Below are 23,251 nucleotides of genomic sequence, written 5' to 3'. Positions count from 1 at the left end.
TTTCCTTTTTATCAACCTAAGCTCAGGAAGGTGTCTGTGAGAACTTCGCTCAGCCCAAGATCCACCTTCCCTTCCCGTCACATCTGTCAGTGCACACGATTTCTTCCTCTTTCTCGGAAGGAGTTCTAAAGCCCCACCCTTTGCCGACGCAAGGTGCCAAGGAGACTATGCCCTACCTTGACAACAGTTGCTAAGGGGCGGAGACTTCGGCTCTGTTCCCGAGACGGAATACCCAGGAGTCGAGTACTTGGGCGCATGCGGCAACCGTATTTCAGCTCTCGCGAGGTTTTGTCTTCCCGGAAGCGTTGGAGGACGTTCCCTGTTGACTGCGTCGCGATGTGTGGCGACTGTGTGGAGAAGGAATATCCCAACCGGGTGAGCGACTGGGCGCTCCCTTGGCCCGCGGCCGGCCCCCGAGGTGTCTCACACCCTAGGCTGGCTTTCCCAGAGAGGCCGTTCGCGGGGCAGACTTGGCCGCACTGCCGGTCCCGGTGATGCGGTAGCGGTATTTAGGCACACCGGGGATGGCTTGTGGCGGTCAGCGCCTCTGGTCCCCGCCCTGGCAGCTGACCTCAGCTGTCGTGGCCGTTCTCTTGAGCTCCAGGGAGCAACAGAGGAACCCCACCACCAGCACAAACCCGGTTGACAACTGAGGGACTCCCCACCCCCCACCCCCACTTCCGGTCTCATCCTCAAGCTCGATTTGATGAAGTTCAATTTTCTTACCGAATTCTAGCGCCGGAGGGGACCTCTGAGGTCATGCGTTCTAACACTTTTGCGGATGAAGAAACCAGTGCCCAGAGAGGGGACACTTGCTCAAGTTCACATTCTGGATGAGACCCAGGACTAGAATTTAGGTTTCCTGCCTGTTACTACCTTTTAAATCTCAGTTACTTTCAGGTTCAGGAGTTTGCAAAGCTTGTCTATTCTCATTCATTCAAGGCATCCTTGTTGAACATTTATATATGTGTAGTTAGATTACTTTGCTAGGCCAGAAAAGAATTATTTCTCCTCTCTTTGAGACAGGGTCCCTCTGTTGCCCAGGCTGGTCTCAGATTCCTGGGATTGAACGATCCTCCCGCCTTGGCCTCCGAAAATGCTGGGATTAATGGCATGAGCCACCGCGCCCAGCTGGATTCTTTATTTCAGAGAAGAAATTAAAAGGCAGCTTTGGTGCTGCCTAACAGCTTACAGTTTTGGGAAGTATGTGACTAACAAAAATGAGTACCTCAGTTCAGAAATTCCCTATTCAAGTTTAGGGAAAGGGGAGGGCAATAGGAGATAGTGCTGTTCTCCCCTGAGTAAAGGTGGACATCATCTAAAGCTTGAAGGGCAGTTGTAATTAGGGTAGAAAAGAAGGTGAGGAGCTGGAGGATGGGGGAAAATTACAGGAATGGAATTTGTGCATTGGTTGGGAGGGAGAAAATCTCTGTAGTTGCTTATGTCTTAGTGTCTTATGGGTAATACTTAGGCTTTCGAGTAGCTTGTATAACAGTATGAATTCTCATGGTACAACTACTTTGAAAAAACGGGTGAGCCGTATAAAACACAGAAATGACCCAGCGATTCTCATTCTAGAAAAATGCATGTGTATATGCTTCTGAAGACCTATAAATAAGAGTGTTCATAACAGCATTATTTTTGTAGTAGATTGGAAAAGTAACTGTGATATATTCATTAGAATGGAACACCATTAATGAATGAGGAATGGAAATGAATGAATTAGAGCAGTAATTCTCTACCAGGAGTGATTTTTGCCTGTTAGACATTTGGCAATATCTGGAGACATTTTTTGATTGTCAAAAGGTGAAGTACTACTGACTTCTAATGGGTGGTGCAAGGGATGCCCCTTAACATCCTGCAATACACGAGACAGCCACTACAACAAAGTGTCACTCCCAATGTCAATATAGTGCGGAGGTTGAGAAATCCTGAATTATAGTCATGAAACCAAACTAGAATTACACAGCAACCTGAAGTCTTACAAATAGTGTTGATGAAAGAACACATAAAGTATAATTCAAAAAGAGGCAAACCAAAATGTATTATTTAAGGATGTACCTGGGTGGTAAAACCGTAAGGAAAGCACACAATTACTGTTAAGTCGAGATAGTGGTTACTCCTAAGGGATTAGGGTGTGATCAAGAAGGGTCACATGAGAAAAAGCCTTCCGGGGTACAAGCAGTATTTTATTTCTTGATTTGGGTGGTGGTTCTATAGATGTTCACTTTATAATTATTTCTTATTCTCTACATTTATGTTTCATGTACTTTACTGTGTACTATTTCATTTTTTTAAAGTTTAAAAAGATTGTTATGAAACCGGTAATAAACATGGGATATTATGAGACCATGAGAGAGAAGTTTGCAGTAGAGAATATTAAAAAGAGTAGGTTGGATTCTTAAGAGTGCAGTTATTGTAAAACTTAAAAGTCATATTGAGAAGTTTAGAGTTTACGTTTTAGGCATTGTGCAACCATCAAAATTTTAGTAGAGAAATGATTCTGAAATCTGTTATTTAGGAAAATGAATCTTATGGCTGAATGTTGAAATGATGGAATAGAGGGTGTGTAAAGAGAGAACTCCACAGAGCGTTTCGGGAGCCATGGCAACAGTAGTGTAGACATGAGATAATGAAGAAAGAATTAGGCCGGGCGCGGTGCTCACACCTGTAATCCCAGTACTTTGGGAGGCCAAGGCAGGTGGATCGCTTGAGCCCAGGAGTTTGGGACCAATCTCAAACATGGCAAAACCCTGTCTCTACAAAAAAATACAAATAGGCTGGGCATGGTGGCTCATGCCTGTAATCCCAGCACTTTGGAAGGCCAGGGCCGGCGGATCACCTGAGGTCAGGAGTTCGAGACCAGCTTGGCCAACATGGTGAAACCCTGTCTCTACTAAAAATATGAAAATTAGCTGGGTGTGGTGGCCTGCGCCTGTATTTCCCAGGTACTTGGGAGGTTGAGACAGGAGAATCACTTGAACCTGGGAGGCAGAGGTTGCAGTGAGCCGAGATCACGCCACTGCACTCCACCATGGGCAACAAGAGCAAAACTCTGTCTCCAAAAACACACACACACACACACACACACACAAACCCCACAAGTATTAGCCAGGCATGTTGGCATGCACCTGTAGTCCTAGCTACTCGGAAGCTGAGGCAGGAGGTTGCAGTGAGCCATGATCATGCCACTGCACTCCAACCTGGGCAATACAGCCAGACCCTGTTAAAAAGAAAAAAAAAAAAAGAATTAACAAGATTCAACCAGTTTAATGTAGAAGAGAATAAGGGGAGACCTGTACATGATCACATGATCTCAGGGTTTTCAGTCTAGGCAACTGGGATGTTGGAAGTATCATTACAGAAATTGGAGGCATATGGGAAGAAAAAACAAAATTGGGGACAAATTTTCAAATTGTTATTAATACCATGCTTCACCTGAGGTTGAGAATATCTGAAGGGTCAAGTGAATATATAAGACTGCAGTTTGGGTACAGCTACATAGATAGGTGAGTCAGTCAAATACAAGTGTCAAAATAGGATTTGTTCTCTAAAGAAAAAAATTTAGAGAATCAAAGACTGAGCTCCAAAGACTAAATTAACTTCAGAAATGAAAATAAAGAAAATATAAGGAAGAATAGTAGAAAAAGGGATTGACGTGATTGGAAAACCAGGAGAGTGCCTTTCAAAGGCACTTTTCTCTGATTTTATTCTGTTCTAAAATAATTAAAAGACTGTCATGAAGAAGAATTAAACTTTTCTTTGGAATTTTAGAAGGCAGATTTAGAAATAATTAGTGGGTGGATGTTACGGGTCTTAGACTTTGAATCAGAATAAAGAACATTCTGACATTTCAAAATGGAATGAGTAACTCTTAAAGGAATTAAGCTCTCTTCCTATTGTTCAGTAGAGACTAACTGACCATTTGGAATGTCAAGGATCCTTCCAACTCTGGGGTTCTTTGAAGTCATGACCTATTTTTAAGTTCAGTAGGAGCAGAAGCCCACTGCTTTTACTCAGCTTTGCAGAAGCTTAGCAAAGGGAAGGGTAATAAGATGGTGGGCCGGGCCTGGTGGCTCACGCCCGTAATCCTAACACTTTGGGAAGCCAAGGCACAAGGATGGCTTGAACCAGGAGTTTGAGACCAGCCTGGGCAACATAGTGAGACCCATCCTTAACTAAAAATAAAAATTAAAAAACATTAGCCAGGCGTGGTGGTATGTGTCTATAGTTCCACCTACTTGGGAAGAGGCTGAGGCAGGAGAATTCCCTCAACCCAGGAGTTTGAGGCTCCCGTGAGCTAAGATCACACCACTGCACTCCAGCCTGGGCAACAGAGCAAAACCCTGTCTACTTAAAACAACAATAAAAAAATCATTTGTTGGGAAGCTCTAAGTGTAGAATGAGTAAGTAATAGTTAATTATTTATCTTTGATTACATAAAGTTGTTTGGAGTTTTGTCATTTATTTTTACAGACTAGGAATATACAGTACTGAATTCTTAATGGAGCTCTGGCCTACTTGCTTATAATGTTAACACTGAGAATTTGAATTCAAACATTAATCAAGTTGGAAATGAACCATACTAATGTTTTGAACCCAAATGTTTTTTAACTCAGCTGCGAACCACATTTTTTTTTCCTTCAGGAAAGCATTTAGCACACCAGTCAGAACTAAACTCTACTACATTTTCTAAAATTACTGAACAGGCACAAAATTATAATAAAATATTTTTCATATCAAACTGGAAATGAAACTTCATATATTTTAATTTCAGCTTTAAATTTTGTTAGTAATGCAATAGGAATACAGAAATACACTATTAATCATTGGGGAAAAATCAGTGTTAGTGATACGTTTAAGTTTAAAATTACATGTTTCATATTTGTCGTTTAAAACTAAGCTGCCAAATTTCATATACTCAAGTTGTTGCTTAGTAGATAACATTAAACCAGATTTAATTAAATGCTGAGTAATATATAATTAGCAAAACAGTTGTAAAATGTTACTCTGCATCTTAAAATTTATAGTTATAAGTGCCTGTATTTAAAAAGTATACTCTTCAATCAAACCTTCCACTAAAGCCAATGGAAAAACAGGCCGGGTATGGTGGCTCACGCCTATAATCCCAGGACTTTCGGAGGCCGAGGCTTGCAGACCACTTGAGGTCAAGAGTTTGAGACCAGCCTGACCAATATGGTGAAACCCGTCTCTACCAAACAATGCAAAAATTAGCTTGGCATGGTTTTGTGCGCCTGTAATCCCAGCTACTTGGGAGGCTGAGGTGAGACAATCACTTGAACCCAGGAGGCAGAGGTTACAGTGAGCCGAGATTGTGCCACAACACTCCAGCCTGGGTGACAGAGTGAGACCCTGTCTCAAAAAAAAAAGAAAAGAAAAGGAAAGAAAAAGACAATGGAAAAAAAGAGCAAACTAAACCCAAAGCAAGCAGAAGGGAGAAAATAATAAGGATCAGAGTAGAAAATACTGAGAGAATACAATAGAGAAAATCAATGAAATAAAAAGTTGGTTCTTTAATAAAAACCATATTTTCCATTTTTAAACATTCCCTGGCAAAATATATATATTAGCAGAACTCCAAACAACCTTATGTAATCAAAGATAAATAATTAACTATTACTTATTCTATACCTGTAACTTGTATCATCTGAAATAATTTACTGGAAAAAAATTAATCCAGTCTTTATCAGAATAATTACAGCTTTCTCGTAAGATTTTATAACATACTGCCGGGCGCGGTGGCTCACGCCTGTAATCCCAGCACTTTGGGAGGCTGAGACGGGAGGATCACGAGGTCAGGAGATCAAGACCATCCTGGCCAACACGGTGAAACCCCATCTCTACTAAAAATACAAAAAATTAGCCGGGCATGGTGGCAGGCGCCTGTAGTCCCAGCTACTTGGGAGGCTGAGGCAGGAGAATGGCGTGAACCCGGGAGGCGGAGCTTGCAGTGAGCTGAGATCCGGCCACTGCACTCCAGCCTGGGCAACGGAGCCAGACTCCATCTCAAAAAAAAAAGATTTTATAACATACTCTCATATTAATTATCCTCATAGTTTTCAGCCATTTCTTCTTGCACACTTGTATACCTTTACAAATCTTTAACCAGGATTTATCTGAATCAAATTTTTTTTTTTTTTTTTTTTTTTTTTTTTTTTTTTTTTAGTCGGGGTTTTTCTTTTTTTCCCTGGCTGAAGTGCAGTGGCCGGATCTCAGCTCACTGCAAGCTCCGCCTCCCGGGTTCCTGCCATTCTCCTCCCTCAGCCTCCCGAGTAGCTGGGACCACAGGCGCCGCCACCTCGCCTGGCTAGTTTTTTGTATTTTTAGTAGAGACGGGGTTTCACGGTGTTAGCCAGGATGGTCTCGATCTCCTGACCTCGTGATCCACCCGTCTCGGCCTCCCAAAGTGCTGGGATTACAGGCTTGAGCCACCGCGCCCGGCCTTATCTGAATCAAATTTTCTAAGGGTATTTAACATGTCAACTTTTTTCCCTTTCTTCTTGAAGTTGTTATGGTCTACTGTTATTATTGTGGAATTGATTTGAATTACATTCTTTTTCCACCTGTTATGGGAGCCAGAAAACCTTACCTGAATAATGTGTGCTTTAGTTTACTTTCCCAAATTTGGATGTTAGTAGTCTTGCCTTACCTAGTAAAAGAGCTAGGCCTCACTGATGAAGGTTACTCTTGCTGCTTTCAAATGACCAGGGCTCTTAAAGAAAGTCCCATCCGCTTCTTATATACTGTACTTGTATTTTGCCATTTGAAGCATTTACTTCCCAGAGAACAGATACATAGATACTTCTCCTTCAGTGTTTCCTTAGAGTCACATTCTGCCTACTTACACGGTTAGATTAGAGAGACTAGGCCACATTGTGCAAGGAACCTGTGTCTGGATGCAGTCCAGTTCAGAGTTATATTTATTTGAAATTGACATTTAGATCTTTTTAAAAACTGTTTTGCTTTCCTTAATTTTTTGGAGTCCTTGGCAGTCAGCTTTTACAGATTCAAGGGAGTCCCAATTCAAACTCCGGTAGACTTTTTTGTAAAGTGTGTAAGCTGATGTTAAAATTTACATGAAACTGAACAGAACCAAGAATAGCCAGCTTATAGGATGTAAACTACCTGATTTAAAGACTTACTATAAAACTATAGTAATCAAGAGAGTTTAATATTAGTGGGAAGGTAGATATATATATCAAGGGAACAGAATAGTCAAAGCAGACCCTCATATATGTGGTCATTGACTTTTTTCTACAAAAGCACCATTGTAATTCAGTGGGGGAAAAGATAGTCTTCAACAAATCTTGCCAAAGCAACTGGAAATCCATATGGAACTAAATAAACCTTGATCATTACCTCATATATAAAATTATTTCAAAATGGATTATAAACCTAAACCTATAAACTAAAACTGTAAAACTTCTAGAAAAAAACATAAGAAACTTTTTGCAACCCTGGGGTAAGCAGAGATGTCTTAGTAGAAAAGAAGAAAAGTAGAAAAGAAATTGTAAAAGAAAAAATGATAAATTGGACTTTATGAAAATCAAAACTTGTTTGATCATCAGAAGAAACCATTAAAAAAGGCAAATGGGAGGGGGGAGGGATTGCATTGGGGAGTTATACCTGATATAAATGATGAATTGATGGGTGCTGACGAGTTGATGGGTGCAGCACACCAACATGGCACATGTATACATATGTAACCTGCACGTTATGCACATGTACCCTAGAACTTAAAGTATAATTAAAAAAAAAAAAAAAAGGCAAATCAATGACGGAGAAAATATATTTGGGAAAAAAACTTGTGTCTAAGATATATAAAGGACTCTTATAACTCAAAATAAACAACCTAACTTTTTGAAAATGGGCAAAAGACTTGAATAGACACTCCATAAAAGAAGATACATGAATAAGCACCATGAAAAGATGCTCAACATCATTAGCCATCAAGGAAACAAAAGTTGAAACTACAGTGAGATACCACTTTACATCACTGAAAAGGCTAAAATAAAAAGCAATACCTATTTGATGATGTAGATATAGAGCAACTGGAACTCACACATTGCTGGCAAGAATGTAAACTGGAAAACCATTTGGCAGTTTCTTGTAAAGTTAAATACACCATATTTTTACCATTACATATTAGCAATTCCACTTCTACATATTTACCCGAGGGAAGGGAAGACATATATCCATCCAAGACTTGCACATGAATCTCCGTAGCTGCTTTATTCATAATAGCCCCGAATGGAAACAACCCAAATGTCTACCAAGAGCTGAATCCTACAGGGAATACTATTTGGCAATGAAAAGCAACAAACTACCAGTACCTAGAACAGCAGGGATGATGAACATAGGCATTATATCGAGCAAGGGAAATTGGATGCAGGAGTATACTGATTCTGTTTATATAAAATTCTAGAACGTGCAAGACTGTGGAAATAGAAATCAGATCAGTGGGTTTCTGGGGTGGGATGGAGGTTAGAGATAGACTGAAAAGCACGAAGGAACTCTTTGGGTGGATAGAAATGTTTTATACCTTCACTAGGGTAGTGGTTACATGGGTATATACATTGGTTAAAAGTCATTAACCTATGTGTACCCTTAAAGTGTGTGAATTTTACTGTATGTAAATTGTACTTCTGTAGATTTTATTTAAAAAAAATAAAAGCATTCGCTCTTAATAACTGGAAATGTATACTTTAATCCTAAGGCCCTTTTCCCTTTTAGTAGTTAAGGCAGTGCACCTATGATTTAATAACTCTAAACTGTGTAGTAATGTCTTGATTTTTCCCACCAGAGTTAATCTCTAACTCATACATAGAAGGGAGACATTCCTCATTACATAGAAGGGAGAGATTAATTCTGGTGCTTGGAATCCAGAAAGACTTCCTAGTGGCATTATTTATGGTGAATCTTAATTTCACTGATGCTTCTTAAAACTCCTTGAAGGTAGGAACATATTTGGCTCATCTTTGAATCCTCCATTGTGCTTTGCACAACACCAGACATAAGAGATGCACTGGAGAAACGTTGATTTGAGTGATTTTTTGTCACATTACTTAAAAATACTCTTACGTTTGTTGCTGAGAAATGGGATTGGACTAGATTCTTTATAAAGTAACTTTTAATTCTTAACAAGTATTAGTAAGCCTTTAGCAAAGACTTGCTTTGGGTTGGGGATGGTGGCTCCCAACTATAATCCCAATACTTGGGAGACAGAGGTGGGAAGATCGTTTGAGCCCAGGAGTTTGAGACCAGCCTGGGCAACATAGCAAGACCCCATCTAAATTACCCAAAATAAAAGGCTTCCCTTGAGCCAGGAGCATAAGTTATTTAGAATTTCTTTTTTAAAAACTTTTTTTGAAAATTTGTATAGTTTCTTAGTAAAGATGTAAAACCCGTTCTCTCTTAAATGCAAATGTGTCAGTCTTATGAAATGAAGAACTTAAGCTTCTGTTCCTCAGTCACGTGTATCCTTAAGGACTGACATCTATAGAGCTGAGAGTTTCCTTTTGTTTGTTTATTTTGTATTATGATCAAGGATCAAAACTATTTGAACAAACAACTAAACATCATAGTATGTAAGATCATCTTTATCATTGACTCAGTTTCTGTTTTGATTGAATTCTAGGTATGCCTCCTTTAATATTGTTGGCTATTAAATTTTTCTAATTTTCTATTTTCATATTTTATATTAAGGTTTCCTTAAGTTGTTTCCAGATATCTATTTGCAGTTTGTCCTCCCGTTTCAACATATGGCAGCCCTCAGAGACTTAAGGATCTAACACTGTGCTTTAGTTGCTTTTTTTTTTTTTTAACATGAGTTTTCCTTCTTTAGGAAAATATGACCTAGAAGTAAATGCTGTCCATTTTTTCATTTTGTTTTGCCTTTAGAGATTTTAAGTCTATTAATCATCTCACTAAAGATTTTGAAATGTGCCGGGCGCGTTGGCTCACGCCTGTAATCCCAGCACTTTGGGAGGCTGAGATGGGTGGATCACGAGGTCAGGAGATCGAGACCATCCTGGCTAACACGGTGAAACCCTGTCTGTACTAAAAAATACAAAAAAACTAGCCGGGCGAGGTGACGGCGCCTGTAGTCCCAGCTACTCGGGAGGCTGAGGCAGGAGAATGGCGTGAACCCGGGAGGCGGAGCTTGCAGCGAGCTGAGATCCGCCACTGCACTCCAGCCTGGGCGACAGAGCGAGACTCCGTCTCAAAAAAAAGAAAAAAAAAAGATTTTGAAATGTGAAGAAATTAAATTCCTGTTTCTGATATTTTAGGGTAACACCTGCTTGGAGAATGGATCTTTTTTGCTGAACTTTACAGGCTGTGCAGTGTGCAGTAAGCGGGATTTTATGCTGATCACAAACAAATCCTTGAAAGAAGAAGATGGAGAAGAAATAGTTACCTATGATCGTAAGTAGACTTTTCTTTTTTTTTTTAACCTGAGTGTGTTAGCAGGTGTCAGCTTTTGAAAGTTGATAATGTTACACAAAATATTCTGAGGCCTATTTCATTATTGTATTGCACGCATAGTTACTAGTTAGGTTTTTAAGAGGAAAATTTCGTTAACACCTCATTTATCTAGGATCATCAAAGAGTTTATGTAAATGACTTTTGCAGATAACTAAAGCTTATGATTCAGACACTGAATTTTTTTGTTTATCAAATTATTTTTCAGGGACATACTTTCAACAGCTTTATGCTGCCTTAACAAGATATATTTTTTATTATTGTTATTGTGACCTTAGGGTCATCTCTGTGAGTTTTCACTTTCTGCTACAGTATAATACCATGATATCCTCCAACAGCTATTAAAGTATTTAGGGCTGCTTGTCCCTATACTAAATGACTTCCAGAATGCAGTGTTTTTTTAGTCTTGTTTCTGCTCAGAATGTCTAGCTTTTTTTTCCTCCAGTCTCACTGTCAGTCTGTTGTTCCTTACTTTTGCAGCTAAATAATAAGCTGCCTTCATATCCTTCTCCTCGTCCTCAATATTGGGAAGCCAAATAAACTATGTATAAAAAAAAATTAATTCTGAGATTAGCACTAAGGATTTCTGTAAGTTAAGTATATGTATACGTCAGTGCCCAGATATTGTGAGAAGTATTTAACTGTTCACATTCCCTTTTTGCTTGTCTCCTGGTTCTTGGGTACCTTCTGAACACATGATGAATAAATGCACAGGTAATGGTATTTTGACAGAGGAGTTTGAAAGACACCAAGCCTTTAGAATGGAGTCAGATAATAATAAATGTTCTAAGCTGGAAGAATCTTTTTCTTTCTTTTTAGTGTATGTTTTCTTTAAGCTGTATTTCATTCCAGGCAATAGGGGATAGTGGTTTAAGAGCAAGGGCCCTGGAGCTAGGGCTGTTTGGGTTTGAATTCTAGTTCCACTACATCCTGGCTCAGTCCTCTTCCTAATTATTTAACTGAAGTATGCCTTTGTTTGCTTATCTCTAAAAAGGTGGTAATGATAGTATCTACCTCATTGAGTTTTTTAGAAGATTAAATATTTAAAATAGTAAGCCCTCAATAAATCATAGTTTTTACTAGATTATTTTGCTACCATTAAATTTACTTTAATGCCCAGCTTTGGTTTTCATTTATGATTGGATATAGTAGCACAGTTTATATTATTCATGATAATGAAAGCTTTTACATAGTTAAATAGGTATAGCTGGGATGGGCATGGTGGCTCACGCCTATAATCCTGGCACTTTGGGAAGCTCAGGAGGGAGGATCGCTTTTGAGCCCAGGGGTTCAAGACCAGCCTGGTCAACATAGTGAGAACTCACATCTACAAAAATTCAAAAAAATTAGCTGAGTGTGTTGGCGCATGTCTTGAGCCCCTCCCAGGCTCAAGTTATTCCCCCAGCTACTCAGGAGGCTGATTTGGGAGGATAACTTGAGATTGGGAGGTTGAAACTGCAGTGAGGCATGATCATGCCACTGCACTCCAGCCTGGGCAGCACAGTAAGACTCGGCCTCAAAAAAAAAAAAAAAAAAATTGATCTAGCTAGTTTAAAAATACACTTAAATATCTTTTAACTGATTCTCTTAAAGAACTTTTGGTGGCAATTAATAAAAGCATATTAAGTCTCTGAGCTCAGACTCTTAATTATGTAGTGTTGCTATGTGGCATATTCTGAATTTTTTAAAAATCAAGGTAGATATTATAATGGATTCCTCTTGTGTTAAATATGGCAGACTTAAGATTCACTTTAAATTATATGCTGAGAATAGAAATTTTAAGAAACTCTCTAAGACTTAATTACATAAGTCTCTCTTTGTTTTAGCAGATTTGTGTAAGAATTGTCATCATGTAATAGCCAGACATGAGTATACATTCAGTATCATGGATGAATTTCAGGTAAATATAAATGTGGGTATGTTGTGGTGAGGTTAGGGCAATAACAAAAGTGCCCTTGAGAATCTAAACACAGTTTTCATAAGTGAAGTGCAAAGTGTTAGCATATATTAAAGGAGACTATGGTTTTTGTTTTTGTTTTTGTTTTTGAGATGGTGTCTTGCTATGTTGCCCAGGCTGGTCTTGAACTCCTGGGCTCAAGCAGTCCTCCCACCTCGGCCTGCAAAGTATTGGAATTGCAGGCATGAGCCACTGTGCCCAGCCCCATGCCTTTCTTATATCTGTGCAAGTTGAGAGAGAGACTTTAGGTGTGGGTGAATTTGTGCAAACCTGACTTCACGAGAGTCACAAATCAAAATGTGTAGTTTACAAATGATATCTCAGCCCTGTCATTTTTGTTTATAACGAATAGTAGCACATTCTGGCTTCTTCTGAGGTTCCCATTGTGCTTCTTTTTTTCTGCCCAGTTATGTGATTGCACAGTTGTGGGCTTTTAAGTGGTGGCCTGTCCACTGCCACCATACTTGCCCAGCATGGAAATTGTGATAAGGAGGTTATCTTTGTTTTCCCAAGTTGGCATGTAGAGTTGAACAAGTCTGCAGTCTCATCTGTGTAAGACATTATGATATTATTAAGTAAAATTACAAGCTGTGTGTATCAAAGTTGGAGGAGAAATACTGAACCACTGTGAAGCTGGAGATTAAGAGATTTATCATAAGGATTAATCCTTACACAATTGTGAGAGCATGTGAAGAATTATCTGGAAGGTTGGTATAGGCCTGAAGTTGCTGAAGATTCACAGGTCTGATGATCAGAAAGAAAAGCTGAGCAGTAGGGGAGAGCCAGGGACAAAATGAAACCTGCCTCTGTCCCTCACTGCCTGTTTTCAAGCCTTCAAGTTGAGTTACTTATTTTGTGTGAACTACATATTTGTCCATAGGATATAAATATCAGGCCAGGGCTTTTAACAGCCAAGAGAATTTTTCAATTCCCTTCACATTTGGATAGTACTTAATTAGGAAAATAATAATAATCTTCCATAGAAGAATCATAAGATAGTAAAACCCCTCTTATTCCTTATTTTAGCATGGAAGAAAGTGCTTAGTCACCTGTCAGAGTCTGGTCTGATGTGTTGTGGTTAATCTAAAATAACATCTTGACTATATTTCTTCAGCATCCAAAAATTATGCCTCAGGAAATATTTATATGATATGTGTAACTTAGGGCAAAATTGACATCTTAGTGAATGAGTAGTGGCCACATAGGGGGATGAACACCTCCTGGGCTTAAAGAAACAGTTCTGTTCTTTTATGGGAGGAAAGGAGTGCTTATAGCTATTTTCAAGAAGCTCCTGAAACTCACATGAGTTATGTACAGCTCCTGAATGAATATTGAGGTTACCTGTTTATGTCCTAACCAAGCCATTGTAAATTAGCTAGACCAAAGTGTAGCTGATTTTTCCTTTATGACTGAATGCAGCCATTTTCAAAGCTGCCCTAGAAATTACTCTGGGACAAGAAGAAGGTAAAGGAAGGTGGCTTATCACAATGTGAGAAACTATGAAATGGTGGTGAAAATGATTCTAAAACTAGACTCTCTTCTCCCAGTCTGCTCCTCCCCAACATCTACTTCCCCACCCACCCCCCCAACTCATATTCCATACTCTACCATCAGATTAATTTTCTTAAAATGATGTTTTCAATGCTGGGCACGGTGGTGTGTGCCTATCGTTTGAGATACTCAAGAGGCTGAGGCAGGAGAATCTCTTGAGGCCAAGTGTTTGAGTACAGTCTGGGCAACATAGTGAGACCCTGTCTACTAAAAAGTAAAAATAAATGATACTTTTGGGTGACCTCATTGGCCTTCCCATAGTGCGCTTTTAGCTACAGTACAATATTAAAGCTGCTCATTTCAAGGTTCTCACTGGACTGGCCCAGCTTCCCTTCTTTTATTGCCCACTACTCTTTCGTATATACACCATACTTAACATTGTCCCAACTTTAGACTCTTCCTTCTCTCCTGTTAGAGAGGAAGATTTTTATTTACTCCTCTCTAATGCTACTCCACTGCATTTCCTCAGGAATCTCATGTTATCATCTCTCTTCTAGTGTACTTTGATTCATCCTGTAATCATTTCTTCTTCCTCTTGCTTCTTTATTTGAATAGGGTGTTTGTTTGTTGCAACAAGGTCTCTGCTGCCCAAGATGAAGTGCAGTGGCATGATCACAGCTCACTGCAGCCTTGACCTCCCGGGCTCAAACGATCCTTCTGCCTCAACTCCTCAAGTAGCTGAGACTACAGGCACTAGCCACCATGAGTGGCTATTTTTTAATTTTTTTTCTGTAGAGATGAGGTATCACTTTGTTGTCCAAGCTGGTCTTGAACCCCTGGGGTCAAGCAGTCCTCCTGCCTCAGCCTCCCAAAGTGCTGGGATTACAGGTGGGAGCCACTGCCCGGCCACCTGAATAGGTCTTTACCCTATTTTCCTTATTTCCATATGCTCCTCTTAACTACCTACAAACTGGTTTTCATTTTCACTGTACTAAAACTGTTCTCTCATAGGTTTGCTATAATCTAACCTCATCCTGTGACTTTGCCTTAGTTCTTTTCTCTCTTACATGGCTTCTGCATCTAGTTTTATTAACCATTGTTGTCTTTTTGTAGCATTTCTGCCCTTGAGGTTCATAGTGCTTTACTTCTTTCCTTTTTAAATCATTTTAACTGCTCCTTTGGGTTTTCTCTCATTTTTCTTTCCTGTTTTCTCTAAGTGATACTCCTGAGCTTTTGGTCTGTGGTCTGGAACCTTTATGCTGTCTCATGTAGTGAACACACATGTACTCAGTCTTAGTAGAGACCTGTTAGATACCTTTCACATTTCATTCTCTAGCCTTCATGCCTACACCGCTCATCCCCTCTTTGTTTTCTTTGTTTTTCTTGCTTTTTCTCTGACTCTAACATCACACCTCATGTCAAGGACCATACCCATTGAAGCCTGAATTACTGCAGCATTTCCCATACTGCAGTTCTGCACACTGCCATCAAGTTAATCTTCTTAAACATGTCATCCTCCACTCCCCTGCTGACAAACCAGATGCTTCTTCCTTTCCCTTTTACTCCGTAAGCGATGCACATGCTGTCCATATTCCAATAAGGAAAATAAGTAATTTTCCTTATTACTGTCCATATTCATGCCTTTTCCTTGATTTGAATTGTCCCTCTCTCTACCTTCAAGTCAACTAAATCTTACCTCTTTCTAGCTGAACTCAAATTCCATCTCCTCTTTGCTCTTCAAGCCCGTGCATCTTCTCCCTTTTCTGAACTTTTCTTGTACCTATGTCAGGCCCTGACTCTAGTGAATAGCCACTGGGGAACTTCTACCTCAGCCTAATGGCCACAAGAACCCTCTATTCTCAGCTGCCATTACTTACTATCCTTGTCCCTACCCTACCCCAGCCCCTCATCCTATCCTGGCAGTAGTTCAAGTTCAAGGTGGGATTCCCAGCCACCATTGTTGTATTATATTAAACATCTTATAGGAGATTTAAACATAGTCCAAAGTAGGCAGAACAGTGTACTAATGTACACTACCCATCTTCAAGTTGCTTTATTTGTACTTCACCTTTCTCACATCCCCCCACAGGATTATTTCAAAGCAAATTCCAAACATATCACTACCTCTTTAAATATTTCATTAGCCTCTCTGAAAGATAAGTATTCTGTTTTTAAAATAACTGTAATGTCATTATTGAACAAAGTAGGATTTTCTGGTGGCAAGACTAGAGGAAAAGTGGCAACAGAGAGGGTTTACATGGAAAATATATCATAAATTATTATAGGTATCCTTTATTTTTTAAAAAAATTCCCCCAGCAAAAGGCCCCCGCTGCCCCCCGACTAAAATGTTCTGTGTGTTTACTTCAAGAAACAAGACAGAAACTATGAGACTGCTTTCTGTTCCTCTGTGGGCCAGGGAAGGAGAAGACTTGGAGTTAGAATTAACAGGGACTAATAGAGGAAAAGAGTAAAGGGGCCGTCAGAATAAAAAAAAAAAAAAAAAGATCTGGTCTTACTCAGAGGTAATTCCACCCACTCTGCTCTTCCCTCCAAATCTCTTCCCCTAGGCCCTGCCCAGTTGGAGCCTTTGAGAGTCCCTGTGAATGACTGGGGGAATTATTTTCTCTACTTGAATGATTTTGATAAAAGGTGTCCTAATCTCATCATATTCCTGGCAGCCAAGGAGATCTGTTCCTGGCATCCCAAGTTAGAATTCTAGACGTATTTTCCCACAGAAGCACTTCTATATATGGTTAGATTCTATGGTACTTGAACAATATAAATTTAAAAGACTTGTGGATTTTCCTGGGAACCTAACCGCCATGTATGACATTAATTCTGTGGGAAATTGCTTTTGAATTCCAAATAATTGACTTGCAATGAAATTTGAGTTCCAGACTGCCTATAAAGATTATAGGTGTAATCAGTCTCACTGATTTAATAATCTTGCCAGATTATATGTTAGGTTTTTTCCCCCTCCCAAGTTAGACTGCAGATTTTATAAAGTCAGACTTTGTTCTTTCATGTCTGCCAGCACATTGCAGAGTATGTAGGCACTCAGTATAAATTTGTCAGTGGCTAGATTGGTTGAAAACTCAAGTATTTGTTTAGCCTCACACATTTTCTCTTTTTGACTCTATTACTTTTTTCCTTCTTCTTTTCCTGTAAAAGGTTACCATCCAAATAGCAATGCCTGGTGGGTTAAAGCAGTGGAAGTATTTGATAGCAGTAAAAGACCTTGAAGAGGATGTATTTTTACTTTATTTTTAGTTCATAAAGCAATCTTTCCACTTCCACAACTAAGCTCCCCTCCTGAACTCACCAGTAGAAGATGGAAAAGGCAGTTGCCAGCTTCAATTTCTTTGTACCACAGTCATTGTTTACCTCTGTGGCCCTCTCTAGTGACTGTCTAAACCCAAGAAACACAAACTGCCTTGACCGATCAATTTCCAGACAGCTAGCAAACTCAGCATCAGGTGTGGAAATTCTAGAAGACTTAACATAGATGTTTGTTTTCATACAGAGATAAAAGGCTTTTAAAGAAAAGGTTTCAAAGAAATATGTCTCTGTAGTTTAAGACTGTTAAATATTCTAGAAAGGGAAAGCTATAAGAATAGGACTGTGAAGCCCAGGCGTGGTGGCTCACGCGTGTAATCCCAGCACTTTGGGAGGCCGAGACGGACAGATCACGAGGTCAGGAGATCGAGACCATCCTGGCTAACACGGTGAAACCCCGTCTCTACTAAAAATACAAAAATTAGCCGGGCGTGGTGGCGGGCGCCTGTAGTCCCAGCTACACGGGAGGCTGAGGCAGGAGAATGGCGTGAACCCGGGAGGCGGAGCTTGCAGTGAGTGGAGATCGCGCCACTGTACTCCAGCCTGGGCGACAGAGTGAGACTCCGTCTCAAAAAAAAAAAAAAAAAAAAAAAGAATAGGGCTTTGGGCTGGGTGCAGTGGCTCACACCTGACTTGGCACTTTGGGAGGCCAAGGTGGGAGGATCACTTGAGCCTAGGAGTTTGAGGCCACCCTGGGCAACACAGACCCCATCTCTACAAAAAAATTTAAAAATTAGCCAGGTGTGTTGCCAAGTGCATGTAATCTCAGTTACTTGGGGGACTGAGGCTGGATGATCACTTGAGCCCAGGAGGTCAAGGCTGCAGTTGAACCATCATTGCGCCACTGCACTCCAGTCTGGGCAACACAGTGAGACCCTGTCTAAGAAAAGAAAAAAGGAAAAAAAGAACTTTGCCCTAAGGGTTTTTGCCTAAAACAAACTCTCCTGTGTTACCAGTCTGGACATTTGTTAAACCTAGGAAACAAATTTCTTTTATTCTTTTTTTTTTTTTTTTTTGAGGTGGAGTCTCGCTCTGTCACCCAGACTGGAGTGCAGTGGCCGGATCTCAGCTCACTGCAAGCTCCGCCTCCCGGGTTTACGCCATTCTACAGCCTCAGCCTCCCGAGTAGCTGGGACTACAGGCGCCCGCCACCTCGCCCGGCTAGTTTTTTGTATTTTTTAGTGGAGACGGGGTTTCACTGTATTAGCCAGGATGGTCTCGATCTCCTGACCTCGTGATCCGCCCGTCTCGGCCTCCCAAAGTGCTGGGATTACAGGCTTGAGCCACCGCGCCTGGCCCAAATTTCTTAAATGGATCAAATTCACAGACAACTAGCTATCTGAAAATGAGACAGGACATACTAGTGAATTTAACGTAATTGTTTATTTTCCTGGAGTAGATAAAAATAGCTTTTTCGGTTTGTGAATTTTTTCCTTTCAAAAAATTATTTCTGTTGTTAAATATCCTTAGTGTTAAATATCCTAGAAAGGAACAGCTATAAAAATAGGAATTTTTCCATAGGGACCCACACTCAAACTGCTTCATTACTTTAAATAGTAGCACTAAGCTAAATATATGTGCTTTCTGAGAAGTAGCCATGTATTTCCAAGATGACATTTATGTATCAATTTATATAAACAACAGGCTGTGGAATATACAGAATAAGCCTAAGACATTGCTGATACATGTTGAAGAAATTGATCCAATGTACAGAAAGAATATTCATGATAATTTGTAGAGAACTTTTTAACTAGAGTAAGTTATAAAGCATCTTTTCCCTGTTCCTTGAGATAATTATGCACTTTATCTTGTTCTAGGAGTATACCATGCTGTGTCTGTTATGTGGCAAAGCTGAAGATACTATCAGTATTCTCCCTGATGACCCCCGACAAATGACCCTTTTATTCTAAGGATCCTTCTACAGATCTGTTGTAACTATGTTGGGTTGGTTTATAATACAGCAAGCCTGATGGTTTGTCTTACTTCATTCACACTGAAAATTCTTTGCATATTTTTTTTCTGCTTAGACTCACTTATTCTTTGAGGAAAAAAAGTAACGTAGGAGATCGTTGTTCTCTAGAGCTGAGCTCTTCTGCTAAAGTTCAAAGTTCACATCGGTGTAGCCAGAGTGAAGCATCTTTGTTAGCAGTTATGTGGTCAGAAAACAACTAGAATGGGAGCATACCTGGTGCCCAGATTTTGGTTTCCAATAAAAGGAACCAGGGCTCCTTGGAAAATCAACTGATTCTAGAACTGGGGTGTGAACTATACAGGATGAGCCTAGAGTATCTTGTGCCACAGAGAAGTGAAGTACTGAAATAAAAAAAAAAAAAATCACAGTGATTGGGAGTATGTCCGTATGATCGAACTGAAGGATCTCCGAAAGGCCAGAGCTGGAGCAATTTGAGTAACAAAATAAATAAAGTAGTATTGCGTTGTAACCCAAACTATATAATAAATATTTACAAGCCCAAACTAATATAAATGATTGAATGGGAACAAATCTCTTGTGCAGAAGAATTTCAAATAATTTATGTAGATACTCCCCACTTAGTGGGCTTTCGTGCAGAGTATAATATGGGAAGGGGGGGGAAGAGTAACTTTACAGTGGAGAAATCTGACAGACACTAGCTCAGCCAGGTGATTGAGGTTAACGTCATCCATGATAAGCCCTTTCGATAGCATGTATCCTTGATAGCATCACATCATACAGAATGTGATAAGAACGGCACTTTACCTCTGTGGTCCTCCTCCCCAAAACTCAGAACCCAAGTCGGATCAGGAGAAAAACATCACACAATTCCAGTTGAGGAGCATTCTACAAAATACCTAACCAGTACTCCTCAAAACTATCAAGGCCATCAAAAACAAGGAAAGTCTGAGACATGGTCACAGCCAAGAGGAGCCTGAGAAGACGTGACTGCTAGATGTAGGGTGGTATCCTACATGGGATTATATACGGGGGAGGGGGGGAGATCATTTGGTAGAAACTAGGGAAATCTGAATACAGTGTGGACTTCAGTTAATATAAATGAGAAAATGGTTTCATTTGCTCTAAAGGGATCTTAGAATATCTTACTTTGCATAGTTGCATGAGCACTGGCTAGGAGATGGTAAGCTCTGGCATTTAGGCCTCTCTGCCATTTAGTAGCAGTATAGTCATTGAGCGAAGCATTACTCTGGACTTTATTGTCCTGTTTCTATCAAATTGGACTAATAAAAATTGATATTATATGTTCATCACAGTATTGTTAGGAGATTTAAATGAACTAGTGAATGTAAAATACTTTAGAAAGCATATATAAAGTACTAGATACAATGAGGTGGCTTCAGTTAGTGCTCATTCTGAGACCTAAATTTAAAGGTTCAGGCATTGGAAACAAAATTGTTTCTTCGTATCTAGGAGATTTGGAAATTCTGAACTAAGGCCTCATAACAAAAAAGAAATGAGCATAGTGTTCATTGTAGATACCAGGGAAAAGCTTTGTTGAATAGCAGTAATAATAGCTGAGGTTTATTAAGTACTTCTTATGTGCTAAGACTTTTTTAAGCACTTATTTAATCCTCATTAACAAATTCATAAGGTAGGTGCTATTGATAGTTTAGCCATAACCAGATATGGCTTGTTTTTTGTAAGTTATGAAGGGGTTTATATTCACTGTTCTTTATTTCAGTGTAGCACTTTTAGAGCCAAAAAAACCTCGGGCACAAAGAAGTTAAATAACTTGTTTAAGATCACACAGCTAGTGCAGTTACCCCCTCTCAGTAATAATGTTTGGTAAACATGAAGTATAAGGATCTGGCAAGGTTAGGAAGAGGTTAAGAATATCAGTGACAGCACTCTGAGGCATCTGGGCATGTCAGATGAAGATTTATTATTCAGAAAAGTTAAGTCAGCTGTTGTGGGGATCAGTTGTTTTATTCCTGGAAAATGTGCTTCATTTTGCTGCAAATCTATATCTGACCTGCTGAGGAAATCATTTGGTGAAATGAATCCAGAAAGCAGAGAAAATGCTTCATTACTTTAAATAGCAGCATTAAGCCCATTATAGCCTCTGAATTGTCCCTTCCTTGAGTTTGCTATTGCTTCCAACTTAGTCATTTGAAGCTCAAGAGTCTAATTTTATGTGCCCTGCCAATGTCCTCATCTATTGCGGAATGTATAATTATCTATTTGTTTTGGACTATACGTTACAAAAATTTAAAGTATAAGATCCTCTCTATTTCATTATTGGTAAACCAACATTGTGCTGTGTTTTGTGATATTTTATTTTCTAGTTTATTCTGTGGATCTAATAAAGGCCACTTGAACCCAGTTTCATAGAATCCTTATTTTTCTGTTCAAATTAGGAATTAGGCAAAACATGGCTCTCTTTTTACTTCCCTTCCTGAGATATAAGAAGGAAGAGAAATCCCCCGTGGGTATAATTGGAAACGTGGGCTTATCCTGGCACCTCCTTTTTCTCTAATCATTCTATGATGTACAGGTCTGGCTACTTAGGCTCTTGAAATTAAAGGCTCAGCCATTATTTGTTGTTTTGTTTGATCTAGCTCTTTCTCACGTGGTTTTAGGTTCTCCCAATACTAACTGATTGACACGAGATAGCTTGGGCATATGGCTTGTTATTTGTAAGTTACCATGAAGAGGTTTATGCTCACCGTCCTTTATTTCTGTGTATCAAAAGTCCTTTCTGTTTCATTCTTTCATTTTGTGGGCAGGGCTAGTTATTTGAGGCTCTCAATTTTAAAATGTATTTTTTTTTTTTTTTACTGTAGTACAAGACTGTTGTAAGATACAGTATAGTTGGATAGAAAAGGAACTAAAAGATCTGGGTCTAGAATTAACTTTGTCACCTGCTAATAATGGGACAATGGGCAAATCACTTATCCTGTCTACCTCAGTGTCTTCAGTGGAAAACTAGAAACCATCATGCCTCCATAGAATTTTTAAATGTAATGATTTTTAAATCTAATGCTGTGTGCAGGCAGCTGTCAGTGGTCTTTATGAAGAAAAATCTGAGCTAGAAGAAAGCACTGTTGTGTTGTGGTTAAGAGTAGAGGCTTTGGAGTCAGACTGACCTGGGTTTAACTTTCAGCTTTGCTACTTCCTAAGCTCTGTGTCCTTGGCAAGTGTCTTGCCCAATTACCTTTTCGTTTAATAGAAATAAAAAGTTTTTATGGGATCTGTATGAGGATTCAATAACCTAGTGTATATAAAGTACCTAGCACAGTCTGTGCCCATAGTAAATATTAAATGAATGGTAGTTTGGATGATGGTTGTGATGGTGATTGTAATAAAGTTGTAGAGTTTGGCTTAGTGTTTTTGAGACAGGGTCTCACTCTGTCACCCAAGCTGGAGTGCAGTGGTGCAGTCATAGCTCACTGCAGCCTTGAATTCCCAGGCCCAGGCAATTGTCCCACCTTAGCCTCCTGAGTAGCTGAAACCACTACAGGTGTACATCACCATGCTTAGCCAATTTTTTTTATTTTTATTTTTTGTAGAGATTAGGTCTCAGTATGTTGCCCAGTCCGGTCTCATTCCTGGGCTCAGGCCATCTTCCTGCCTCAGCCTCCCAAAGTGTTGGGATTACAAGCTTGAGCCACCACACTGGGCCTCAGTGTCTCATAAACTAAGGAGAGATAGCTGTGGGAACATAGTCATGGAGATAATTGTCAATTTCACTGTCTGTGCCTTGGCCTCCTAAAATCACTTGTTCCAAGCTCTGTTTTTCTCTTTTTTTTTTTTTTTTTTTTCTGTAAGAGCCCTCAGGTTAGTGATTCTCTCTGTCCCTCCTCTGAATTGAATAATATTATCTCAGTACTTCTGGGAAAGTTGTTAACGAGACTTCCCCCTCCTTCTGAGTGCCCCTAGGGAAATTTGATGAAAAGATTTTTGTTTATCTAGGAAAGTGGGTGCTATTTTAAAGCTTTGCCTTGTCTGTTTATGACCACAAGCTAATACT

The 23,251-nt window shown here is 39.6% G+C and overlaps 1 protein-coding gene across 3 annotated transcripts; it reads left to right on the top strand.

Moving 5' to 3' along the window:
• The first annotated feature begins 207 nt into the window (after window positions 1-207).
• On the top strand, window positions 208-21,603 carry CHURC1 (churchill domain containing 1). 3 transcript variants are annotated; one of them, XM_023232528.1, is made up of 4 exons: window positions 208-375; window positions 10,311-10,446; window positions 12,333-12,403; window positions 19,106-21,603. In XM_023232528.1, the coding sequence occupies exons 1-4, from the start codon at window positions 256-258 to the stop codon at window positions 19,196-19,198; spliced, it is 420 nt and encodes a 139-aa protein (XP_023088296.1). In that variant the 5' UTR covers window positions 208-255; the 3' UTR covers window positions 19,199-21,603. The 3 variants fall into 3 exon arrangements, with proteins under 3 accessions (XP_023088296.1, XP_023088289.1, XP_023088306.1); XM_023232521.1 differs by having other exon boundaries at window positions 237-375; window positions 12,330-12,403; XM_023232538.1 differs by lacking the exon at window positions 12,333-12,403 and having other exon boundaries at window positions 237-375.
• The last annotated feature ends 1,648 nt before the right edge of the window (window positions 21,604-23,251 follow it).

Source organism: Piliocolobus tephrosceles, chromosome 6 (genome assembly GCF_002776525.5).
Source record: "Piliocolobus tephrosceles isolate RC106 chromosome 6, ASM277652v3, whole genome shotgun sequence".
NCBI classification, from domain to species: Eukaryota; Metazoa; Chordata; class Mammalia; order Primates; family Cercopithecidae; genus Piliocolobus; species Piliocolobus tephrosceles.
This window is presented reverse-complemented; position numbering and strand designations above follow the sequence as displayed.